This window comes from Paralichthys olivaceus, chromosome 12, assembly GCF_024713975.1.
Source record: "Paralichthys olivaceus isolate ysfri-2021 chromosome 12, ASM2471397v2, whole genome shotgun sequence".
Classification (NCBI taxonomy): domain Eukaryota; kingdom Metazoa; phylum Chordata; class Actinopteri; order Pleuronectiformes; family Paralichthyidae; genus Paralichthys; species Paralichthys olivaceus.
The window spans coordinates 18131248-18154478 of record NC_091104.1 but is presented as its reverse complement, the minus strand read 5'-3'; the positions used below and the strand labels follow the sequence as shown (position 1 = coordinate 18154478).

Below are 23231 nucleotides of genomic sequence, written 5' to 3'. Positions count from 1 at the left end.
ACCTTCTTAACATCTCCGGTAACAGGACCTGACTCTGCCTCCTGACTCATGCATCCATGGATAATCTCGAGCCCTGGCAACAACACTGCAAAGTCGACATGATGCCACTGAAACTTGTAATTCTGAGTGGGTTTCTCAAACAAAACCATACAAATTTTAAATTGCTACAGGAGATGATAATACTAAAATCACTCATGATGTTAGAAAAAATACAGCAGGTGATGCCGCTAACTTTTAGCAGGTATATTTATTGAACGCTGTGGTTTTAAAGCACCGTCTGGGAAACAGGAATGTTTTAAATGTTGTGCTAATCCATCCTGTAGAAGTTAACGCATTTCACTAGATGTGTGAAAAATTTCAGCTACAAGTGACAATAAAGGGAATGTCAAAGTATAACAAGGAGCCGTCAGGATTCATCCTCAGGTCAATATTCGTACCAAATTTCACAGCAATCGGTTGAATGATTATTGAGATATTTCAGATCAAAGTGATGGGCAGATCAACAGATAGGCTGATACTGCTGCCCAGGGAGCCAGCCTAGTACGGCTAGGACAGAGAAAATGAAAATAACAATCCATGAACTTTATATTAAGCCACATCAGCGTGACAGGTAATGTGCTCTGTGCCCGGATGGTCTCCTCTGGCTAACGTTTGCAGAATGAGCCCATGAACTTCCATCAGACACAGCACCTGGTGCGTCCACCCATGAATGGAGGCCGCAGATGGCTGCGACCATGCTAATTGTTCACCACTATAGCACTTTACACACACACCACACACACTCTGTGTGGCTTTGTTTCTGTGTTCACTATAACCTGCCGGTGCATCCCGGGTCTTAAGAGCCAGCAGCTCCTCTGAACCTGGTCTGTGGCCGTTAGCTCCCACACCGGTCGTCACAATGCCACCGTCCAGCTGAGATAATTCTCTAGCCTCTTCCTGAACCCAGCCTCTGGCATTGAGGTATGGGTGAAAGTATTAGAATAGATTACGTGAGCTGTAGACGGGGATAGTGATGCCGAAGGTTAAGCTACAGCCTCCCTGGGTGGTACTGTAACCCAAGGTCCATCAACAACATGCTGCGCTGCTATATCGAGTGTAGCGTTAGGTAACAGCTACAAGGGGGTTGTGGGAATAATGCAACAGGACGACTTATTGTTCTTAATCATTCAGCCTTGTAACGACTATCTGCTGAGACACCATTACCATCATCACTGTTACTTCACTGAGGTAATTAATCTAGAGCCGATAGACTGTAGGACAACAATTGTGAAAAGGCACATGGAACAGCAACAAAGTCAGATATTGATTTGTAGGGAGTGAACTGTAGATAATTGAGGAGCTATTACGTTAACAGGCAGGGTTTAAATGTCATAACATCTGCGAACAACACTGCACCTTCGGCAGAGCTGACATTTCCTTCTCCTACAATTAGAGGGTTCGATCTGGAATACGAATCTGATGGTAATACCGAACAAATGTTTGATGAATTTAAACTACAAGAAGAGCAACTATCACGAACAGAGAGAGGAAAGAATCCGCTCGGCTGATGACAACAACTTCAGGCTCTCTCGTGGTGGGCAGGCGAGCTAACAAAGCAATTTCCCTGCAGAGATCAATAAAGTTTTTATGACTCTGGGAGGAATCTCAAAGCTCAGGATTAGCTGGCCTTATGCCTTTTTACAATCTAAGGAATGAAAGTGGATTAAACAAAGGAAAAACAAGCAGACATATTTTATAATAAAAATATTTTATACAGCATCTTAAGCTTGACATTTTGCAACGCACGAAATGAGAAGAAAGTTTCAAGATGTAGCGATAGAAGTAATCCTTCAGTGGCGTCTCTGTTTCAGTGTGACTGACAGTCTCATGGGTGTGTGGTAGAAAGTCCCCTCGTCTTGTCGCCCCGCATGGGAAGGATATCTGTGATCCAGTATTGGAACAGTGAAGCGACGGCAGCGTATTCTTCTAAAACACAGAGACACAGTAAGACACATTTCAGTCACAGCTCAAGACTCCTGACAACAACGATACCACAGGAACCGTCAGAGACTTTATTTGCTGTTGCACTTTGAGCTCAAGAAATCCAAATCACTTCTCAGCGTGCAGACATTCAATCTGACACCTCTGTCTCCAGCCAAAGACTCTCTCTTTCGCTTATACTTGAAAAAAAATAAAAATCTGAATTCAATTTAATCTGAGCAGAACATAAAAAGGACGCTGTAAAAGCCAGTGTTGTTCGTGATGGGATCTCCAGGGTGCAGTGAAATCTATTTAAAGGAAATGTGCTTCAGAACTGCTCCTGCAGTCGATTGATTGCCACTGCAAGGGTAGATAGAGCACTGAACTCAGTTGAAGGACTTTTCAAAACCCGCAGGAAAGGCTCCTGCACGGAGATGGATGTGGGATTAATTAAAATGCTGATTTCACAAAGTGGATGTTCACCAAAGTTATAAAATATTACTCCACCTCAGATATATCAGGAACGTAACCTAAACCACAAAGGTTCATTCCTTCACAATGAATTCTTTGACAAGTTTTGACAGTTTGTATTTTGTCGCCCTGCTACTAGCTGCCTGCGGAGACAAACAGTGACTTGAAGCATGACTCATACAGTATGAGGTGGGTGGGGAGGGAGACTGGAAGCTTTCAGCTGAGAATTAGATACATGGAGAGGATAGGCACAAGTGTTTGTATTGCATGGCGTCATCTTGGTGACAGGAAGAGACTAGTTACACTGTGTGACCGACAGTGAATCTCCTCGCTGGTCTGTCTCGCTCCTGTTCTCACACACACACACACACACACACACACACACACACACACACACACACACACACACACACACACACACACACACACACACACACACACACACACACACACACACACACACACACACACACACACACACACACTTCTGCGCAGGACAGCAGCAAAGTCCCTACTGATCCTATTATCGTGCAGCTAGCCAAGCACGCAAATGAGTGCACGAGCACACACAGACACCAACACACACTCAGGGGACACCAGAGATGTTTTGGCAATCAACAAGTTCAAACACGTTAATTCATGGTGGAGGTCACAATGAGTGTGAGATGTAATATTATTAACTACGCTGGCTCAAGTGTTGCAAATCGAGGGCAGGTACATACAGGTAAAAGCAGATGAAGGTGAGTAAGGGCAGGTATACTCAGGTGAACAATACACATCGCTGTGAGAATGAGAGGCAGGCGCTGACAGACAGAGGCAAGTATTAACCTGCAGGGACAGGTCAGTGAGGTGCCTTGGCAGATCCGGGCAAGAGGAGGCCAGTGTAGACGCAGATAAATCCTCGGAACAAACACGAAACAGCATTTTACACGACTAAAGCTCTTATTAGCAGCCTTATCGCAGTTTCTTTTATCGCTTGCTCTTCTTGGGAAATACAATTTACATTTTTGATGTTTTCCCAGATACCAGTACTGACCTGCAGTCATACTCGAGCTGTTGTGTAGCTCCTGCAGCGCCTTTTCCAGTTTTGCCGTCTCTTTGTGTTGAACAGAAGTCTTGAGACTATAGAGCTGCTTCAGGACAGAGTTCGGCTCACATCCGCTGGATATGTGGCTCAGAAGGTTGTCCACTGTACTGGACAGGCGAGGACTCTTGTTTTCTACATGCAATTTGGCTGGAGAAGCACAGAGGAGAAGGATGAGGTGTTATCCAACTCAAACACAAGAAATATTTCAGCTTAAAAATTAGTTTGATGGTTCACTGATATAGAATAGCACTGCTTTCATTTTCACTCCTCACCCTGAACACCTGTACTTGCTCTATGTATATCTGACTGATAGTCGCTGCTTAAATTGCCGGAATCAGACCCATCAGTAATGCTGAACTGAAGAGCAGTTAAAATGAATTATAAGTCAAATCAAAATCTAGCATTTATCTCCAATATTTAGTGAGGAAATCTAAGTTTGATGTATTTGAGCTGCTGCTCAGTAAAAGTTACACAGTGTTGCTTTAAAATGAATTTGAATAAATCAATCAAAACAGTTGTGGATGCTCACCAGTTAGAACTCACTGCAATTCTGATTTTATTCATTTATTTGATGCTATGTTTTAACATCTCTGTTAATTCATGCACTCTCACGAATTTTCCAAATAAGCACAGATGTGCTGTGGCAAAGGGTCAATACATTCTGGTCACTGGTTTTGATTAATGTGCTTTCGGCAGCATTTAATTAAGTGTTCCAGGATTACATCTTTGAATTGCACCAGCTTCGCTCATAATGACTCCCAACATGATTTTAAAAAGTTTTCAAAGTTTTAACAGCAGGGTGTTTTCCAGTCAACGAGGAACGTTTGCACTCGATTTAACAGTGACTGGAAGATTTAGTTCAGAGGTAAAAGAGCTACAAGAGCCTCTGCCAGTACTTACGATCTGACAAATAGATTTCCAGTGTTGTCCTGAGGAAGTCTGACACCTCAGCAGCTCTCCTCTCATTATCATTATCCTCCTCCTCCTCTCCCCCATCTTTTTGGTACGTAAACACCAGGGCAGCAGCTCGGGGCATCTCACCCATGGAGAGCAGCTTCTCTTTGTGCCGTTTCTTCTTCAGCTTCCTCTTCTTGTTCCTGCTAATGTGCTCTCCTCCCTCAACCACAGCCACAGTTTGACTCTGACCTGGAGCTGCACCATCTTGCCCAGAGTCTTGATGAGGACCTGGTTTCCTTTTCCTCCTTTTCCTTTTTCTTTTGTGTTCTTCTTGCTCCTTATCCTGGTCTAGCTCCTCATTGCTCTCATGCACGCTCTCTTCTGTGGGCAACAACATTGAAAGCTCTTGGTTAGAATCAAGTTCACTCTTCACATGCAACTCTACTCTTGAGGGGTCTGAATCGGATCAGGAAAAAATGGCAGATTCTTGCATTCGCATAACAGGTTTTTTCTGGTTCCCTCCAGTTGATCAATGCAACAGTTGATGCCATCAAAGAGATGCTTTGTCTTTTTCACTGGTGTTCTGTTTTCATGGAACAAGTCAACTGGCAGTAAATGAAAGTACAGTAAAATCAGTAAACTGTAAATATGACAGAATCCTGTATTCGGTGTCTCTACATTTCCCATGCTGCTTTGCAAAATTCTTTAATGTTGAATCCAGGTCTAAATCTGATGAAAAATGAAGGCGATCACTAAGCTTATGTAACATTTTTGTATTGTGCATAAATGTACACACAAAATTATCACATTCCTCCTACTCTATAGAAATCATCACTGCTGCTCCTGTAGTAATGTCATAGCTTTTATCACTGCATAGGTCTATTTCTTTAGACTTCACCAGGAATGAATGTAACTGAGATGTGAGTCCATGCAGAAACAGGGATCTTGTTAGAAGAGCAGCTCCCTCTCTGCCTCGTCACACCTCCCTTCTCCTTAACAACTCCTGAGTCATTCTGAGGTCAAAGAAAGCAGCACCCCATCGAATTCTTAGCCACTCAGCCATTCACTACAGTGAGCAGCAGCATCTGACTGGGTAGCAACATGGACATAATGCAGCTGAAGAAGTGGCAGTGCATAACCACAAGAAAAGAAGGAGTTTCAGCTCAAACAAGGTTTAGAGTGAAACGTGTACTGTACAACATGACGTGTCTCTCTGAGTGTAAATTTAGCTAAATCTGAAGGACATCTTGAACTTGCTGTCATTTTGTTCCTCTCGTGGTTTAGTCTTGCAACCATCTGCTCAGAAACAGATCCTGAACAGAGCATGGAGTGGAAGATTAAAAATTAAACAGTGTCTAACGTCAATACGTTCCTCAGAATAGAAACAGAGAGAATACTGACTTCACAGTCTCCATATAGTAAAAACCAATCAGGAACTTTATTCTAAACAACTGCACACCTGCTTATTCATGCAAGTATGAAAGTACCACGGACACAGGAAAGGAGCTTCGGTTAAAGTTAAAATATCAGGATGAGGATCAAATGGGACTGTGTGTGTATTTCTGAAACTGCAGATCTCCTGTTCTTGACAGTGGATGAAAACACCTTGCTGATGAGAGATGTCAGAACAGAACAGCCAGATTGGTTGGAGCTGACAGAAAGACTGTAACTCAGAAAAACACCACTGTGTCTACAACTGCTGTAAACACAAGATCATCTCAGAACAATCATGTTGAACCTTGAGGTGAAGAGCTACAAAATACATCAGGCTCCACTCTTGTCTGCCCGGGCCCAGGCTCACACAGACTCACCAACACAGGACAGCTACAGGCTGGAAACACATAACCAACAGAATCCTGATTTGAGTTGAGTTGATGGTAGAGTCAGCAGCATGATACAAAGTGGTGGTGGTGTACTGGTGTGGGGAGTTTTCTTGCCACACTTCGTATCAATCACACCTTGAATGCCACATACTCTCTGGGGATTGTTGCTGACCATGTGCATCCTTATATGGTCACAATTTACCATCTACCATTCTACTGGCATTTGCTGTTCTTCGTGACTACAGTTCCTGTATCTGAAGCCTTAAAACCTCTAGGATGTGGCAGAGGAAGAGTTTTGCAGCATGAATGTGCAGCTGACACATCTGCAGAAATGATGTGATATAGTTACGTCAACATGGAGCCGAGGAAAGTTTCCAACATAAGATTCATGCCACAAACCTCTGAGAGCAAAGGGAGGAACTACCCTGCATTGTTATGGCGTTCCTAACAAAGTTGTCAGTGAATGAATCAGAGGTAATGAGAAAAATGCTTCTAAACAGGCAGTAAACATCCTTGTCTAATTTGGATAGAGAAAATTGTTTTTTTCCCCTGTTCAAACTGGAACATCAAGCAGGAATCAGCTGAAAAAGCTGTGGATCAAAGATTTATTTCTTTAATTAGCATGAGTCTACAACTGCACATCAATATGGAGCTTTGCATTAGTTTTATTTCCATATCTTACTATAAAATGTTGTGAGCACAGACTTCACTGTAAACACAGCATAAAAATACATCTGGTAAATCAATGATTTAGATTTTTTACTCAGGCTGAACACATTCACCATTACCATCACATTAACTAGTTAGTGTTGGACTGTTTCTCTGATATTATATTAACTGCTTTATTGTCAGGAAACGTTTATACAGTCCAACTCAATATGACCTTATACAGGACTCTGGATCGCACCATCCATCAAGGCTCCCTGCCCACTAAATCAAAAACGTGTTAAATTAAGCAGTGTTCAGCTGCCGAGCACAATTAATCAAACTTCACCTTATAATTTATTCTGGACGCTGTAGTGTCTGAGCCGACAAATCTCTTTTATTTCACTGAGGTAAAGCAGAGGCCTGTCAGGTGGATGAAGGACTGCATCAAGGAAGATGATGATAAGTATAGAGACACGTGTAATGAGCCAGGGCTTTTATTACAGCCTGAGAATTTCATTGGTTCACAAAGATAAACAGTCTTTAAATGATGCATATCAACTGCCAAGTGTGAGACTTACTCTCCGTATCGAATTACGAGCCAACTCTGCACATCACAGGTCAAGAATATTTCATCTTGGCTTTAACACCAGCTCACAATTCAGCCTTAAAGACAGCACCACAGAGGGCTAAGCATCGCTTTGCTGGGATATATCTCACAAACAACACATTTAATAGAGCTTTCAAAGGGAAAAAAGGAAAAAGAAGAAAAGAAATCACCCGAGCTAAAACACCATCTGCACTGCGTTCAAATTCTCTGCAGTTCGGGAACACAATTGATTATCACTGTCGTTTTCCACTAACTAGAGTGGCAGGATAATCAGAAAGAGTGACTTCAGTACAGAGAGCCAACCTGGAGAAAACCCATATATATCTCTCCCAGCTTTATGGTGCATGGCACAAGTCCATAAATGTAGGATTATGGTCGTCTTACCAGCTGGGTCCTTGGCACTGTTTATACTTTCTAGTTGAGAGAGTGTGACTGATTTCTCTGGATGTGTCTTGTAATCTGCAGGAGGAGGAAGAACAGTGTAAACCCGAGGGTGGGGAATGGCTGCACTCTGCGTCTGCCCTGCATCACCTAAGACACACAAAGAAAGCTGTTAGAACCTGATGTTGAGAGCTGACAGGGATAACACTATATGATGATGTTCTAACATGTGATTGTGTCTTTTGTAAAAAAAAGAAAAGAAAAAAAAGGGAAAGTAAGAAAAATAAGTTTTTCTAAACTTTTTTTTGCTGCAAGTTTCTCAACATACCTGCAGCAGTGTCCTCTTGAGCTTTCTTTCTTTTCACAAAGGTTTTCTTGGCTAGAGCTTCTACGATGCATGGTGGGCTGGGTTCCTTGTCCAATTTGGGAGCTGCAGGAAAAAGCCTCTGCAGAACTTTTGACTGAAATACTAAGAAAGACAGAAACAGACACAAAAACAGACATGACATTATCATTGGCATTTCAAGGCACCTGACCTCTTGTATGAACAAGAAACATAATGTTTACTTTCGTGCTAAAATCTGACATTTAACAATGCAGAGTTCAGTGAGTTTAATCTGCACAGAAGGTTATAAAGCCCAATATAAGGAGAACAAAGGATGAAGTCCTTGAAGCAACCACTTCTACCATCATGTGAAAGAGTCGCTGTTTTATGGATTATGTACATACATGCAGATATTTTTTATTTCTGGCATGCCAGTACATTAGGGCCATCACTTTATTATGAGATACGTTATTATGAGACATCCCTAATTCACAAACACATACATCATCTTGTATCATATACAAGAATTTTCCCTCAGGGATCTATCTATCTATCTATACACGAAACCTGTAAAAAAGGGAAAACACACACACACACACACACAGACACACAAACACACACAGACACATAAAGACTTGATAAAGACAGTTCTTTTCTCCTCCCCCAGACTTCTACAAGATAATAAGCTAATTCATAAATTCAGCTAAAAACAATATTTGCACATCATCCAATCCACAGAATCAAAATGCTTCCATTCTACAAAACACAGCATTACAGTCTACCATAAAGGAGACAGAGGAAAACAAAACGAAACTCGTTTTCTTCAATATTTTGACAGCTCAGAGGACAGATCCACAGATGTCTCACAGCTACACTAAGAGGAAAACACTGCACTGTACCACCGACTGGTAAAACCCCCCATCATTCATTTAAATTGCAAAGCTTTTAGGAACCAGTAAGTTTGATGGGAAATCAAATAGCTCAACCTGAGCAAAACCAGATAAACTGAACTAGAGCTTGAAGCTCAACGTAACCTGCTTTTTCAACATCGCAGTGACACAGTTTTGGACAATAGTGATAGTTCGACAGTGGAACACGTGCGTTTGTTTACAACGATTACCACTTAACGCGAGACTTAGCTGCCGGTTAGCTAAGTTAGCAAGCTAGCATCAAAACATACGATACAACGTGAGGTTCTTGATTCCCCTGAGGTTGTAGTGGACACTGGCGATGCTCACCTTCTTTCCTCTGTGTCATGTCGCTGACAGGAAGCGAAGACGAAGCAAACACGAGTGTTGCTGGTGGCTAGGCAGCAAGCTAGCAAGCTAACCAGCATGCTCGCCTTCAAAATGAGGAGGAGACGGTGTCACACACGCGCACAGGAAGTAAGAGCTGTGCGACTCGTGTTCAGAAATAACTTGTTAAATTCACTTGAACTACACGAACTAAAGTAAACCAGTAAAGCTGTGAGTCGTCCAGCTCTGCATCAGCTGCTGCTCACACAATACAGGGCTGGGTGTGAGGGGGAGAACCTCTAGGCTGGGCCGAATTCCATTCAAATTAGTGGCAATGCAATTTGGATTTGGTTATTTTAAAAAGTGTCTGTATTTAACATCATGGTTTAGTACATTTTCTGGATCAGTCAAAGCCATTCTTCAATTCGGCATAGAAAGCATTGCTATTTAATGTAGCATGTAGGGTAGAACTTGTAATTATGACACTGATTGACCATGGATGGGAAGGACTAAAGGAAGGATAACTTTAAATCTCTTCAGAGTAATTCACGTCTAATGTAATCAGTGCAGGACGAATTGAACTTGACAGTTCCTCCACCATGATCTGAAGTCAGTGGAGTGATCGTGTCTTCCCGTCACAGTGATCAAGGCCAATCAATTTCAAGGCCAATTTATATGTGATGGGGTTGATGCATCAGGCTACAGCTCCCCCTGCGTTCGGATCCTGCAACTACAGTGTGTTTAGGGGCGTGAGCACACGGAACCAGCGGCTGGAGGCGAGATGAGATGAGAATATTAAGCAGGCACCTCATGGCTCAGCATCAGCACCGGGCAGAGTTAGGATTTGCGCACCCTCCAAACTTGGCTTGGGACCCCAGCATGTAAACGGGCTTTTTTTGCAGGAGGAGGATCCACCTTAGCATGTCAGCCCTGAAGAAGGTAATTCCCCCCCTCTCTTTTATTAATCCTTAAGTGCACATTCCACTACTAAAATGTGACATGAGCAAAGATTCAAACAGTGCATTTCACCACCTAACTGTAAATGAGAAGGTGCATGCAGGAGTGGATAAAATGGGTGTGTTCAAGCAGTGTTGCAGGATTTTCTTAGTTCTGCAATGCAAACAGACTTTTGCATTGAAAAAAAATGTCAATTAGTCATTATTTAAACTATGTTAAACAGCACAATGCATGGTTGTTTTACTCACTGCTGGATACCATTCCTGTACTTTCATTTATCCCAGAGGAAGAGGCTCGGATGAAGAGCATCTCATGCAGAAAAAAGCCTCTTAGCACAAGGTGAACTCCTCAAAAAGGATGTAATGTCAGTGTAGATCTTCCCGACACTCCTTTTGATGCGCACTGTCATGTAGTACTTTATGTTATCTTGCCCGACTGTAGTCTATGTAGGAGGATGGGGCTTCTCTGACTATGCAGAGCCTGACGTGCTCAGTGCTGGGCAATCCTGAATGAGTGAAGGTCCTTGAAGCTCAACAAAAGAAGGCATTGGAAGAGTTGTGGTATTTATAAGAATTAAAAAAAACTCCACAGACCTGTGTTAACATATTACATAATGCATTACAGTGGAGAAGTCATTGAGCAGCATATGCAAGCCCTCTGATTGTTCGAGTAGTGACACTTGCAGTCATGTAAATGGATGATTATTGCTCCTTTATTGTTGGCTATATTTGCAAAGAGAGGAATGTCTAACTGCTGGTTGTGCAAAAACCTCATCATCACTGTTTTGTACGCTGACACGTTGTGTTGTTTAAAATTCAATGCAATTGCGAGCATTCATGTCTCTGCTCCAATAGATTGAGCGTTACACAAAGAAGTTGTATAGGATGCCTGTCTCAGCACCGCAGCCGAATCCAAATACACAGCACTCAGCAGCACACACTGAGTGACAAAGTGCTGTCTGCCAGCGCTCACATCATTAGACATCATAATCACAGAGATGCTAAAAATAAGGGGACGATATTCATTGCAATGCTTTAGTTTAGAAGCTCAATGGTGTTATCACAGCTCACCCCTGCTGCTGTATTTGTACCCTGCTCAATAATACAAGAAGTTCTCAATTTTAGACGGTAGTGGTCAGTAGGGATGTCACGACATGAAATTTTGGTGCCACGATTATTGTCAGAGGAAATATCACAGTTTCACGATTTATTATTGATACTATAGAAGGAAAAAGACACACAACTAGGGATGTCACAATATGAAATTTTGCGATTGTCCGAGGAAATATCAGGGCGACATTGTTTTCACGATTATCGATACTATAGAAGAAAAAAGACTCACAACAAGCAATATATATAGCTCACTAAAATATGTATTACTATCACCATCTTTTTTCAGTTCGTTTTTAAAGTGTAACGTTTATCTATTTAAAAGTAATTTATGTAAGCTATTTTATTTAATTGCCTTATTGTGGAAGGTTGGTCACTAAATTTGTGTTACCTGTCATAAGCTGTGTAGTTTTATTTTGAAGGGTCAGCAATGGAAGTTCTTCTGTTATGGGAGCGATATATTGACTAGTTTTGAAAAACTGAACATGTCCTGGTTCAAGCCTCATTCTTCATGTCCTTATTATACTAATATGGTGAGGGAGGGAGGGAGGGGGAGAGAGAGAGAGCGGTCAGTAACCGAAAGTAAGCAAGTTTTTCTCCTAACTCTTCCGATGGAGTTCTTTGTCCAGCATTGGTGGAAATAAGGCCGTTAAGTCAGTTCTCTCTTCTCAACTAATGTTTCAGTGGCTCGGGCATAGTTAGATATCGTGGTTTTTACAATTCTTGCGGTTATGAAATCGTGACGTTATCAAACCGCGATTATCGTAAAACCGGTTAATCCGACATCCCTAGTGGTCAGCCAATTGTTCTTCAGTAACGTGCAGCTGCTTGGATGAGACTTTGCACACTTTGAAATAGTGTGCATCATACACAGCAGGCCATACATGAGAACTGCATTTTCTGCCATAGTAGAAAGCAGGTAAAGTGTCTCATGTTCATTCATTATGCAGATGACAAGAAGAGCTGTGGTAGCACCAAGCAGTCAGGGGCAAACGTAATTACTGTAGATCAATGACAAGAGATTTGACAGTATGTTTGTGTGTGTGTGTGTGAGGATCTGTGCCTGTACTTTACTTTGGTGTGTAATAATAAGTATTCATAACTGCAGCCTCTCTGTAGCTAACAGACAGGGAACCTGTGGGTGGGCAGGTGGCAGGTGAGAAGTGAATGTCATCTCTAAAAGTCCTTATGAGACTGAAAAATAAATTACTTGTCACTTAGCAGCTTTAGGGGGTCCCACCTTTCACCTTGCCACATAACCACCTCTGCTAATCAGACTGTCAGTGATGCCCTGGCGATTCCTATGACATGGAGAAAGGGGATATCTTTAAATAAAAAGATGAGAGCCTGATTAAAAGAGTAGAAAACTATGGCACTTGGTGTATACACAGTGTATACCTCTGCCAAGGATCCCCATTTTTATTTATCTGCACCAAATTACACACACTGGATATCAGTCCCCTAAACATGTCTGAGATCAGAAACATTTTCAATGTAAAGCAGTTCAAATGACATGCCACATAAGCCAAGGGTTCAGGATGACCATAGAGTTGAATTAACAACTTTTAGATATAGTGTCAGTAAGAGAATTCAAAAGTCTCACAAAATATTAAGCACGGCCCTGTATGAGCTGCATTATTATGTCTGAGTATTAATGAACTAATCAGAGACTGGAGAAAAAGATGCATAACCAGATCCAAAAATTAAGCCAACATTTTCTGGGTACGAACACTGCATCTTGCATCAAATCCATTTATTATTCTTTGCGAAATCAATGACAATGTCGACAAATGCCCTATCTTGCAATGTTGAAGCAAGTGAAAATGAAATCCTGCATCAGCCCCCCTGATCTAGATCTGCACCAAAATTGAGTGGGTTCTTCCCTGACCCACACAGCATCATTCCTCCAAGATTTCTACTCAGAAGTACTTTGGAATCGAAGATAGCTTGATTCCAATGCTGATGTTACCTTCTCAAGCCAACACGCACACATACAGTAGAAAGGGCATCAATGCGAAGCTTGTGTTGACTTCTTGTTTTTGGCAGTGACATGAGAAGGCTCTCATAATCTGTTTGAAGATGCATAGTGAACTTGAAATGCTGCATTTATGTGTGCGGTGATGTCGCTTTGGTCCACAGGGGTGAGGAGCAGTGGTTAATGTACTAGTCTGACTAAAAGTAAATGTTGAAACATTTAGCAGGCTCTTTTCTTTTTCTTTTTTCCCACCCACATACCGTGACAGATGTGTTTCGGCTTTCTCCCATTCTTCTTCTCCTCCTATCTTCTTCTCTGTCGGCCTGCAGTTTTATTCACCTTTTCTTTCTCTCTCTCTCCATCTTTCTCTTTTTTTGTCCCTGATGAATGCCTCCCCCAGCCTCTGAAATAGTTTGGCTTCAGTATATGGATGTAAAGGGAATGGACGGGACGGATGGGACTGAGCTTTATGAATCTAATAATGCATTAGAGCCAAGTTTGTGTATATCCTGTACAGTGTGTGGTTGTGCGTGTGTGTGTGTGTATCTCTCAGTGTGCACCAACACTACTCATTTAATCACCTTTGTGCTGTGGTGAGCACAGATCTTGCGGGCATGTGGGTGTCATTGCACTCTCCCAGTGTTACTGTGCAGTAACTGCAACATCGACCAAAGTCAGATGTGACTCATTACAAGGTCCATTAGCAATTTACTACAGTATCTGTAACCTTTCCTCTCTATTCTAATTGCACAGTCATAAATACAGACTGTCTGATCCCAGTTTGTGAAGTCATCATTTGTGATGATTTTACCTGGCAGCAGCAGCCTCTGGAAGTTTGCACTGCAGAGAGACGTGTCCCTGTGTCTCCTGTCAGGGTTGTGTGCCATTGAAAGTCTTTGACTGGAGACAAAGGTAAATCATCTCGTCATTTAAATGGAACTATAAAAGTATTTGTCCCCTAAGGTCGACTGTGTTACCAGTGTGTAGGATTAAGTGACATCTAGCAACTAAATACCTCTTCCCTGACCCTACCCTTCCATAGAAGAAACTATGGTGGCCTTGAGGTAACCTAAAATGTTTAAAGGCCCTCTTTAGAGCAAGTGTTCGGTTTGTCCTTTTTGGGCTACTGTAGAAGCATGTAAGTGCAACCATAGACTGCATCAGAGGTCTTCATGGGTCCACCCAAACCATAGGACCTGAGACCCAACCTAAGACCACATGGCTTCAGATCCTTGTGGTATGTATGTAGTGTATGTGTTGGGTCCGCGTGGGGTATCGTTCTTAAAACCTGGATGTATTTACTTTCTTATAGGATGGATTATATACATCAAACACAGGGGAGAAGGCTGCCAATGTTACATTTGGTTAGACACAGCACTGGGTTTTGACATCTCGTGAATTAACGTTAACTTGTTAAAGCAATCAGATGTGAAATCAGTTTGTGTCTCCCGGCCAGGTTAAGGTTGATTCTTTCTTGTTTCTGCACGCTTCTGGGTACGGCTATCAAATGATACACAGGTCTTTCCGGGGGTTTTCAGGACGGGGCGTGGATTTCTGGACCCCTGAGGAAGTTTAGACTGCATAAGAAAATTTACTAGACTCCAGGGGCCTCATTTATAAAACAGTGCAAAGGATTCATACTAAAAGTGTCTGTAAGCACAGAAGCTGAAAATGGCGAATGCAATAAAAAAGATCCAGATTTATAAAACCGTGCGCATACCCAGCTGAATGCAGAGTTCTCTTTATAAATCACACTCCACCTGGAAACATGCGAACGTGGATCTACCTCATATTCCGCTCTCTACACATCCAACCATAAACGATCAATGCAAAGCACCCCATGAATATTAAATTATCCTGCTGACCAATGGGTTTCTACAGTGAATCAAGGCATCACACGAAGAAGCACAACTTTCAGACAGCGACATTGAGGTGTTTGCTAGTGAGGTGGAGGTGAAGAGCAACAGATTGTTTGGTGGCCACAGCAGTGATGTCATGAATAAAAGAAAATACACTGATGCACTTCTGCTGCTGCGGATAAAACAGTGAGTGAGACTGAGTTAAATAGAAAGAACGGTGCCTGGAAAAAGAAAATATATAATTTAAAGATGGAGGCAAAAAGAAGTAACAGCTTCACATTGTCAGAATGTGATACTTGTTGTATCGTCTCTGTGTAATTTAATTATCCAAAACTGCAGTATTATTAAATTCAGAGACAGCTGTGATGTCTCCAATCTATAAAATTTAACAGAATTATATATTTAAAATGATTAAAAGAGAACTTGTGTCTAAGATGGTTTAATTCCATCAGTCTGTGGAATTGTTTTGGATTCTGCTCTTACACTGTTTACCCATGAGACTCCTAAAGTGTTTTGTGGACTCTGGTGGATGCATGCGTTCAACCGAGTGCCATTGTATTTAATATTTTGTAAACGTTTTTAATTTCGTTACTGACATTGCGTCAAAAAAATTGTGTTAATTCAGCTCTATGTTCATTATGAGCCCTTGAGTTTGTGTCGTTGCTCACTTCAACTGCATTATATTGAACGATGCTTCTGATATTTGGTCTGCTAGTTTGCTTTATCTTTGCTGGGATGAGTGGCTCCACTGCAAACCTTATCTTCTGCTAAATCTGCACAATGGAGCAGATATTGCTCGAGGCAGACAGGAGGAGCTTTGAAATATACTAGAGTGACTCCACTTCCCGTCGGTCCGCTCGGATCTCCATTAGCTCACCAAGAGTTGCACTGTAGCCCTCAGCAGCAAACGCCAAGATATCCTATTATACACTGCCACTTGTGATAATTGCCTGTACCCAGCAGTAATAGTGTTAGGAGATAGGTGGTAAGGCTCTGTGTGTGTTTATGGGACTGCAGGTATTTTCTCTCTGAGCATCCTGAAACATCACTGGGACAAGAGCCGGTCTTGTTGTCCTGCAGCCTCGGATCGTGTATCGAGCCGTTCTATGATCCTGATGCACTGGAGCCCGAGACATTGACAACTTGAACACTTAAATTCCATCTATTGACCTTACTCAGAATGAAACATTATGTCAATTACGGTGTTTACACATTTACATGTTACGGAGCATTGCTCGATTATGATTCATGTCATTACATCCACTTTGTCCAATGTTGTTCCGCCACTTTTAAAACGCCAACCTGAAATGGTTAAATGTGCAATGCTACCCTATATCATTGTCCTTATAATTTTGTAAGGCTACAACTCCTTTTTGTTTGTCTGTCTAGTTTACACCCAGGGTAGGTGTCATGGTGACTGCTTTATGTCAATACGCAAAATAATTTGAAAACCCTAATAGGATTTTATATTGCAATTAAGACTTAGATTAGAAGTACTAAGATTAGAATACTCCACATATATTAATTTGATTATTGCTCATTCTGAGTCTGACCTATTTCTGGTTAAAGTATCAGAAAATGCTGTTTACATGACAGTGTTTTATTCAGACTATTGTCTTAATTTGATAATAATAAGGAATAAGGTTGTCATTGTCACACGTCCAGTACAACTGAGTTGACTGAGGGTTCTGCATGTAGTGGTCACTGTTAAAATATAACATTGACTCAATTACTTTCTACTGTATGTGTGCTTTTGTTGTTGTAACTTTACATTTCTTAATATCTGCTTTTTCACAAGTTAAATTTTGGAGGCTGTTTTTGATCCTCACTCTCCAGTCTTATGAGTCAGACTCCAGGAAAAACAATCCCTCAGACAAATGGATGTTCAGGGGGAGAAGTAATCAGTACTTTTACATATAAGGTTGTTTTTCCCCACTAAGCTGATAGAAGTGAGAAACATGTCTCCATCAACTCAAGCAGTGTGTGACTCACCTGGTTGGTTTGATCGTTCATCTCAGCTATGGGAGTGTGCATTTGCTTGTTTGTCTTTTCCTTGGCTGCCTCAACAGTCTTCAGTGCTCGTGAAAAGAACCACATGACTTAAAATCCATTAGCCTTGTTTTTCTGATCATTCTCAGAAACAAAACAGAAACCTGAACCTCCTGAGTAACTCAATGCAGTTGTGAATTTCCATGTGATATTCTCTCTGCTTTTCTCATTTTTATTTCATGAGCTGATCTAAAATAGGCTAAAGTGGATGCGATAGTGGATATGTTAAAAGGTCATATCTTCAAGTAATGTGGGAGTTATACTCTGTCATAAAAAATTTGCTGAGCTGCAACGCAATGCTTTTGATTTACCGGTCGATCTGAGTTTGAACCCTCACCTATGGTCACAAGCTGACTGAAGAACGAGTTCGCAAATACATGCGGCTGAAATGAATATTTTCCATAGGGTGGCTGGGCTCAGCCTTAGAGATAGGATGGGGAGTTCAGACATCCATAGGGAGCTCGCAGTAGAACTGCTGCTCCTTCATGTTATAAGGAGACATAGTTCAGCCATCTAGTCCTGACAGGATGCCTCTCCATGGAGGCCTTGCTTTGGAGGTTTACCAGGCAAACCCAACCAGAAGGAGAGCCCAGTAGACCCAGTTTTCAGTGGAGGGACTAGATATGCCATTTGGCCTAAGAATGCCTCAAGATCCCCGAGGAAGAGATGGAAAGCGTGTCCAGGGAGAGGGATGTCTAGGATAACTTGGGATAAGCGGATGGATGGATGTGTAAATGGTCTCATTACTTTCCCAAGCCAGTCTGTCTGAAGCACGAATATAAAAAGTAAATAATTCAGCCCCATTCAGCACCTGCCTTTCTTGACGGTCTGCTTCATGATCTTGTGCATTTCCACATCAAATGTCATGAGAATTATAGATGGAGCAGGGTGATAAGTGGAGAGTTGAGAATCACTGGAAAAATCTACTTCCTCTACCTTCAGCTCTATTCAGTAGTGTGTAATTCAGCAGAGTGCAGTGATTTCTACACCGAATCCTTTTTCTTTCAGCCTCAGGAATATAAAAGAACAGCAACCAGTCCTGTTGGAGGAGCATGATGGCAAACTACTACAACATTGCCAAATGGAGCCTTTTATTATTTCACTGACTCAATGGGGTTTGAAGAGTCATTCACAAGATTGGGCTTCTATAGTCCTGAGGTTATTTCTTTGGATTCTCATTGAGGATCAATTTGATTTCCTCTGATGCATCTTCACTGGCTGCAACAAATAAACTGTCAGATTGAACTGCTGATCGAATGGGTTATATTTAACTAGCTTTTGATATAATGAAGGAGATGTTTTCAGGTAGATTTGGAACAGAATCAGCCTGGCCATTTAATGTCGTTGAAATAAAGTACATATTCAAATGTGTGTATAATACGAGGAAACAAATCTGTACAAATACCCAAAATACCACACCAGGATCTCGGTTGCTTTGCATTTCCACTCGTCCCAGTTACATGTGTCCATGGGATTGTCCTTGTGTATCTTCTTTATCTGTCTCGATAAAACACCGTGGCATAAATCCTCTCTTGTGCTCATCCCAAGATGAGCTTAAAAAGACAAATGGATGCCTGAGCGCGTTTTCAGATATGAAATTAGGCGCTTCACATCCGGACTCCAATCCTTTTAAAGCGTAAATGAGAGGCAAGTGACAGCTGCGTGTGTCTGAAACACTGAAGAGTGTTGCTGACAGTTCATTTTTCCACACTCCTCCAGTACGACTCCTCTGCCTGCCAGCCAGCTACCCAGCATAAATTAGAATTGTACATCATGCAGCTGTTTGAGTCATTACAAACCAATCATTGTGTCTCTAATCTCCGCAGAGCCTTCCATTTCTCTCACTCAACTTTTTTTAACACTTCTTTGTGAATGAATGGATGGAGATATAGATATCTATTAATCTGATATGACACATACAGTGAGGTGAAATGTTGTGATATATAATTACATGGTAAACTGTACAGGAACATGGTTCAGGCATAGATATATATAAGTGTATAATAAGTACAATGTACAATAACATACACAGTACTAATAGTAATAATATCTGAGTAGTATTTTTTAGAATGCAGATGAAACTGTCAACATAATAACATAATGTTTCAGTTTAAACTAAATTTGGTGATGCATGGTTTTTTCTGGACAGCAGTGTACATTTTACATTTAAACTTTTCTTTGCTCCTCAAAATTACATATTTTTTGTAATGAAAAAAAAAAAATCCCCTCACAGCCTAAAAATAGCTTAAATGTAACTACACCTTCTTTACACAATACCTGATAGGGATCTATGAATATGCTACAATGATCCCGCCCCTGCTCCCCGTCTCCCCATCCACACAGCTCACCTGCAGTTGGTTCACCTGAAACCTTTTCCAGCTTCTGAGCTCCATACACAAATGGACAGAATAGGTTTCTTATTTTTTTGACTTCACTCTTTTCTTTTAGACTGGCATTTCTTTAATGCATTGTTAAGGTGGAAATACTCAGCCATGATGCTGACTGACTATTCCACTCAGAATATTTTGACATATAAAACACACAAGGGGGACATGCTCAGACGTCTACCAATCTGCCTACATGCATTTTGGCTGAAATGTTGATGTAAACAGAAAAGCAGTTTTGTCACCTATAAGTGATTGACCATAGTCTTCAATGACCTCATCCTCATAAACAGGTGTCATCGTGCTGCAATGAGAGATTCATCACAACTTTGGTTAAGATTAATATTTGGTTATTAATATTTAGATTTCTTAAATTAAAGTCAAAAAGTAAAATACACTGTCCTTTACAAACTAAGCTTAAATGGAGTTTATGGGTTGGTCATGAATTGACTGAATTCTAAGGATAAATTTACCAACACAACTAGTGCGGAAGAGTCTATATTATCACAGTATTATCTCTCCTGGTGTGCTGCTAGTCAAGTAGAAAAAGAAGCTGGACGACAGGAGTGCCCGAGGTCTTCCTCCTGCATGAATGATGTAGTGGGTTGATATAGCTCAATGAATGTCCCCAGAGACAAGCCATTTTTTAATATCTGGTCTTTTCTCTCTTTTCAAGAGGTACCTTTATATATGTTCCAATGATTAAAACGGACATTTATCTGATCAGTCTGGTTCAGGCCCAGAGTGGATGAAAAAAAAAACAATTGGTGAGACAGAGGTCTGAGAGTTTTGAGATAACCAGCAAGTCAGGGATTTTAACACCAGAGAGAAGGAAAAGAGGTCTGACTGTTTTACAAAAGTCATTAGATTCCTTCAGGCGCCACAGTCGTGTAGCACTGACAGGGTCTGAACCGCTGTCTGATACAGTTTGCATGTTCTCCCCGTGCCTGCGTGGGTTTCCTCTGGGTACACTGGTTTCCTCCCAGAGCCCGAACACAGGGTTCAGTTAATTGCCAGTATGAGTTAATATAAGTGGGAATGGTTGTTGTCTCTATGTGTCAGCCCTGTGATAGGCTGGAGATAGGCCCAATGTCAGCAGGGGATTGGCTGCTGCAGTATTGGAACGATCAGAGACTGTGTCAGATAAATGCAAGAACAAAGATAAACCTGCTGAGCCTCTTCCATATCTCCCTCTTCAATTTGGTTCCCTGGGCTTCTTTCTCTCGGGAATCCTGCATATTTGTACCTTTTGAAAACCCGTAATCTGGTTTATTGTCACAGCAAAGTCTGATCATAGAGAGAATCTAAAACACACTTTAATTCATCAGAAAATGATTCTGCAGTGTTTCCCAAGAACATAAAGGCAGGTGATGACAGTGGAATATTAAGACATATACCTTTGGATGTATTAACTTTTTATAGAACTCTTCACCAAATGGACTGTAATCATGCATTATGATCAGTGACATCAACCTCGGGCTTGAGAGTCTTGCAGTAACTGGCTGTTGGATTTGCTGATATAACCTCTGAGGGAGCAGAGAAGGCTTCTAAACATGACCACACCACACTGACCGATGAGGTTGCTGCCCTTTCTGTCACCATACAGATATAATATTTAACAGTTCCTCTTTAAAATATAGTCTATAGCGATCTAATATATTACTGACTTATGTACTTATCCAAAATGTTTTCTGACAATGTTCAAACCCGGAGAAATCCCCAATTTTATTTATGGTAAAGAGACGTTTCATTTTGTGCGCTTTTTAATTGTATTGTGCACTTTACCCGTGACTTTGCTCGTCTCTGTTATAACTTCTGCAGTAGACATCGTATGATTATTATTCATCGCTGTTTGCTGTGCATTATGTTGTCTCCACCACCTTGTTCATCTGCTTTGAGTTGTTGTGATATTAACATCTCTCTTTCTCTCATCTCTCCTCACCCTACCCTTGTGTTGTTCTCTTCTGAAGGTGTTGCCAGGCATACTGCAGAAGCATTGCTGTATCTTACCAGACAGGAACACAGGTAAGGACCAAGCAGATGTCCCCCTCACCACCAAACACATCAGTCACACAGGAGGAGACAGTCGGTCAGCGGGAGTGATGAGTGGGTGGTGCTGCTGGGGGAATGGCTGCTCAGTGGGTGGTTCATATTTGTCTGTCTACCTGTTTTTGTGTACGTTCTGTACATCATATCTCATCTGCTGCTTATATATATTCCTACTTTCTTCCTTACAGTCTTTAAGATGAGATCAACTATTGAACCAGAGCCAGGGAAATTCTCTTGTTACAGCAGCTCTTGTTGCAGTAATATTTGTTCATTATGTATAAGGAGATATTGAAGCAAACACATATATGTATATTAGAAATTCACAACAGTATAAAATATGCTATGAAAATAAAAATGGTATATATGAATAGATCACATTAGTATGTAATATGATTATAAAAATGTAAAAATAATTTTCACAATAAGAGGCATATATATGGAATAATATAATTGATTCATGTTATACAAATACAAGTAGTGCTGGTATATAATGTCTTACTGTTTCCTTACTATTAAGCCATATGCCAATGACCACTTTATCATTATGAATCTCACAATACACTTGTTCTTCTTAGCTGCTCGCAAACAATGTTGTCTATAGTAAAATGTACATGTTACTATTGGGCCTTAAATCACATGGGGCTCTCTGCTTTCTCCACTCACGTGTCAGAGGGCGGGGAATCGCTGTGGCCAGTTGCTGCGAACTTGTGATGATGACAGGCTTCTTCACATTATTGCAGGTGTGAAGAGGTTGCTGATGAAATTGAAGAGCAGGGAGATATACTCAGGTACCTGGCTGCAGTCCTCACAATAATGACTTCTCCTACCTCTCGTTTTACACCCGGCGACTCGGCTTCTCTAACCTCTCGACTGCAACAAGGCTGCATGCACATGGGCTCACACACCATCCATCCCACTAACAAAACCTCCCTAACACCTAAGGTACCGGCCGTGTTTCGCTCATTCGTCAGACTCACAGCCATTTTGTCATCTTAACAGCATCTGCCCTGTGCGGTGAACTTTGCCCTCTGTTATGCACTTTGTTCTGCAAACAGTGCAGGACGGATGTCTGCTTTGGACAGCAGTGTATCTCGGACACCTGGAGAGAAAGCTAACTGCCCACTCCTGTGCAGGTGTGAGACACATACTGAAGAGAACAGCAAGGGCACAGCAACCTTGGTGACAAAGAGAAACTTGTCAAGATTTTGTAGGTGTCGCGGGTTGAAACTTGGAGTTAGAACTGATCACTGCAGCATCTTGCAGCGTGAAATTAATGTTTTATGGGGCATGGAGGAGAGATGATCTGCATTTAAGCAGATAAGGAACCTGTCAAACCTCTAAATCAGCAGCTTTACTCTTATATCCAGGATAAGGGTTAAGTGTAAGTTAAGTGCAAGCCTGTCTCTGGTCAAATTT

The 23231-nt window shown here is 41.4% G+C and overlaps 2 protein-coding genes across 11 annotated transcripts in view; one reads left to right on the top strand and one right to left on the bottom strand.

Annotated features, from left to right (window-relative positions):
- Positions 1-1730: 1730 nt before the first annotated feature.
- erich1 (glutamate rich 1) lies at positions 1731-10051 on the bottom strand. Of its 3 annotated transcripts, none has more exons than XM_069535797.1 (6): positions 9437-10051; positions 8202-8342; positions 7877-7951; positions 4418-4795; positions 3259-3664; positions 1731-1965 (listed from the first exon to the last, which is right to left on the bottom strand). In XM_069535797.1, exons 1-6 carry the CDS (start codon positions 9453-9455, stop codon positions 1830-1832), a joined length of 1155 nt encoding a protein of 384 aa, XP_069391898.1. In that variant the 5' UTR covers positions 9456-10051; the 3' UTR covers positions 1731-1829. The 3 variants fall into 3 exon arrangements, with proteins under 3 accessions (XP_069391898.1, XP_069391897.1, XP_019940339.2); XM_069535796.1 differs by having other exon boundaries at positions 7877-8023; positions 9437-9963; XM_020084780.2 differs by having other exon boundaries at positions 3467-3664; positions 7877-8023; positions 9437-9728.
- Positions 10052-10193: 142 nt separating this feature from the next.
- The window catches only part of dlgap2a (discs, large (Drosophila) homolog-associated protein 2a), a 167091-nt gene continuing 154053 nt past the window's right edge, over positions 10194-23231 (top strand). For 7 of the 8 annotated variants that reach the window (XM_069535794.1, XM_069535793.1, XM_069535795.1 and 4 more), the window contains exons 1-2: positions 10210-10372; positions 21737-21791. In XM_069535794.1, the coding sequence (XP_069391895.1) occupies positions 10355-10372; positions 21737-21791 (73 nt within the window). In that variant the 5' untranslated portion in view covers positions 10210-10354. Of the gene's footprint in view, positions 10373-21736; positions 21792-23231 lie in introns of all 8 variants that reach the window. The other variant, XM_069535788.1, reaches the window with a different exon arrangement.

What these genes read in the sequence shown, in the direction of transcription:
- erich1 (XM_069535796.1), bottom strand. An exon ending in CAGTGCCAAGGACCCAGCTG is followed by an intron (nt 4,796 to 7,876) that starts GTAAGACGACCA and finishes TGTTGCCCACAG; the next exon opens with AAGAGAGCGTGCATGAGAGC. An exon ending in GGAAATCTATTTGTCAGATC is followed by an intron (nt 3,665 to 4,417) that starts GTAAGTACTGGC and finishes GTGCTTCTCCAG; the next exon opens with CCAAATTGCATGTAGAAAAC.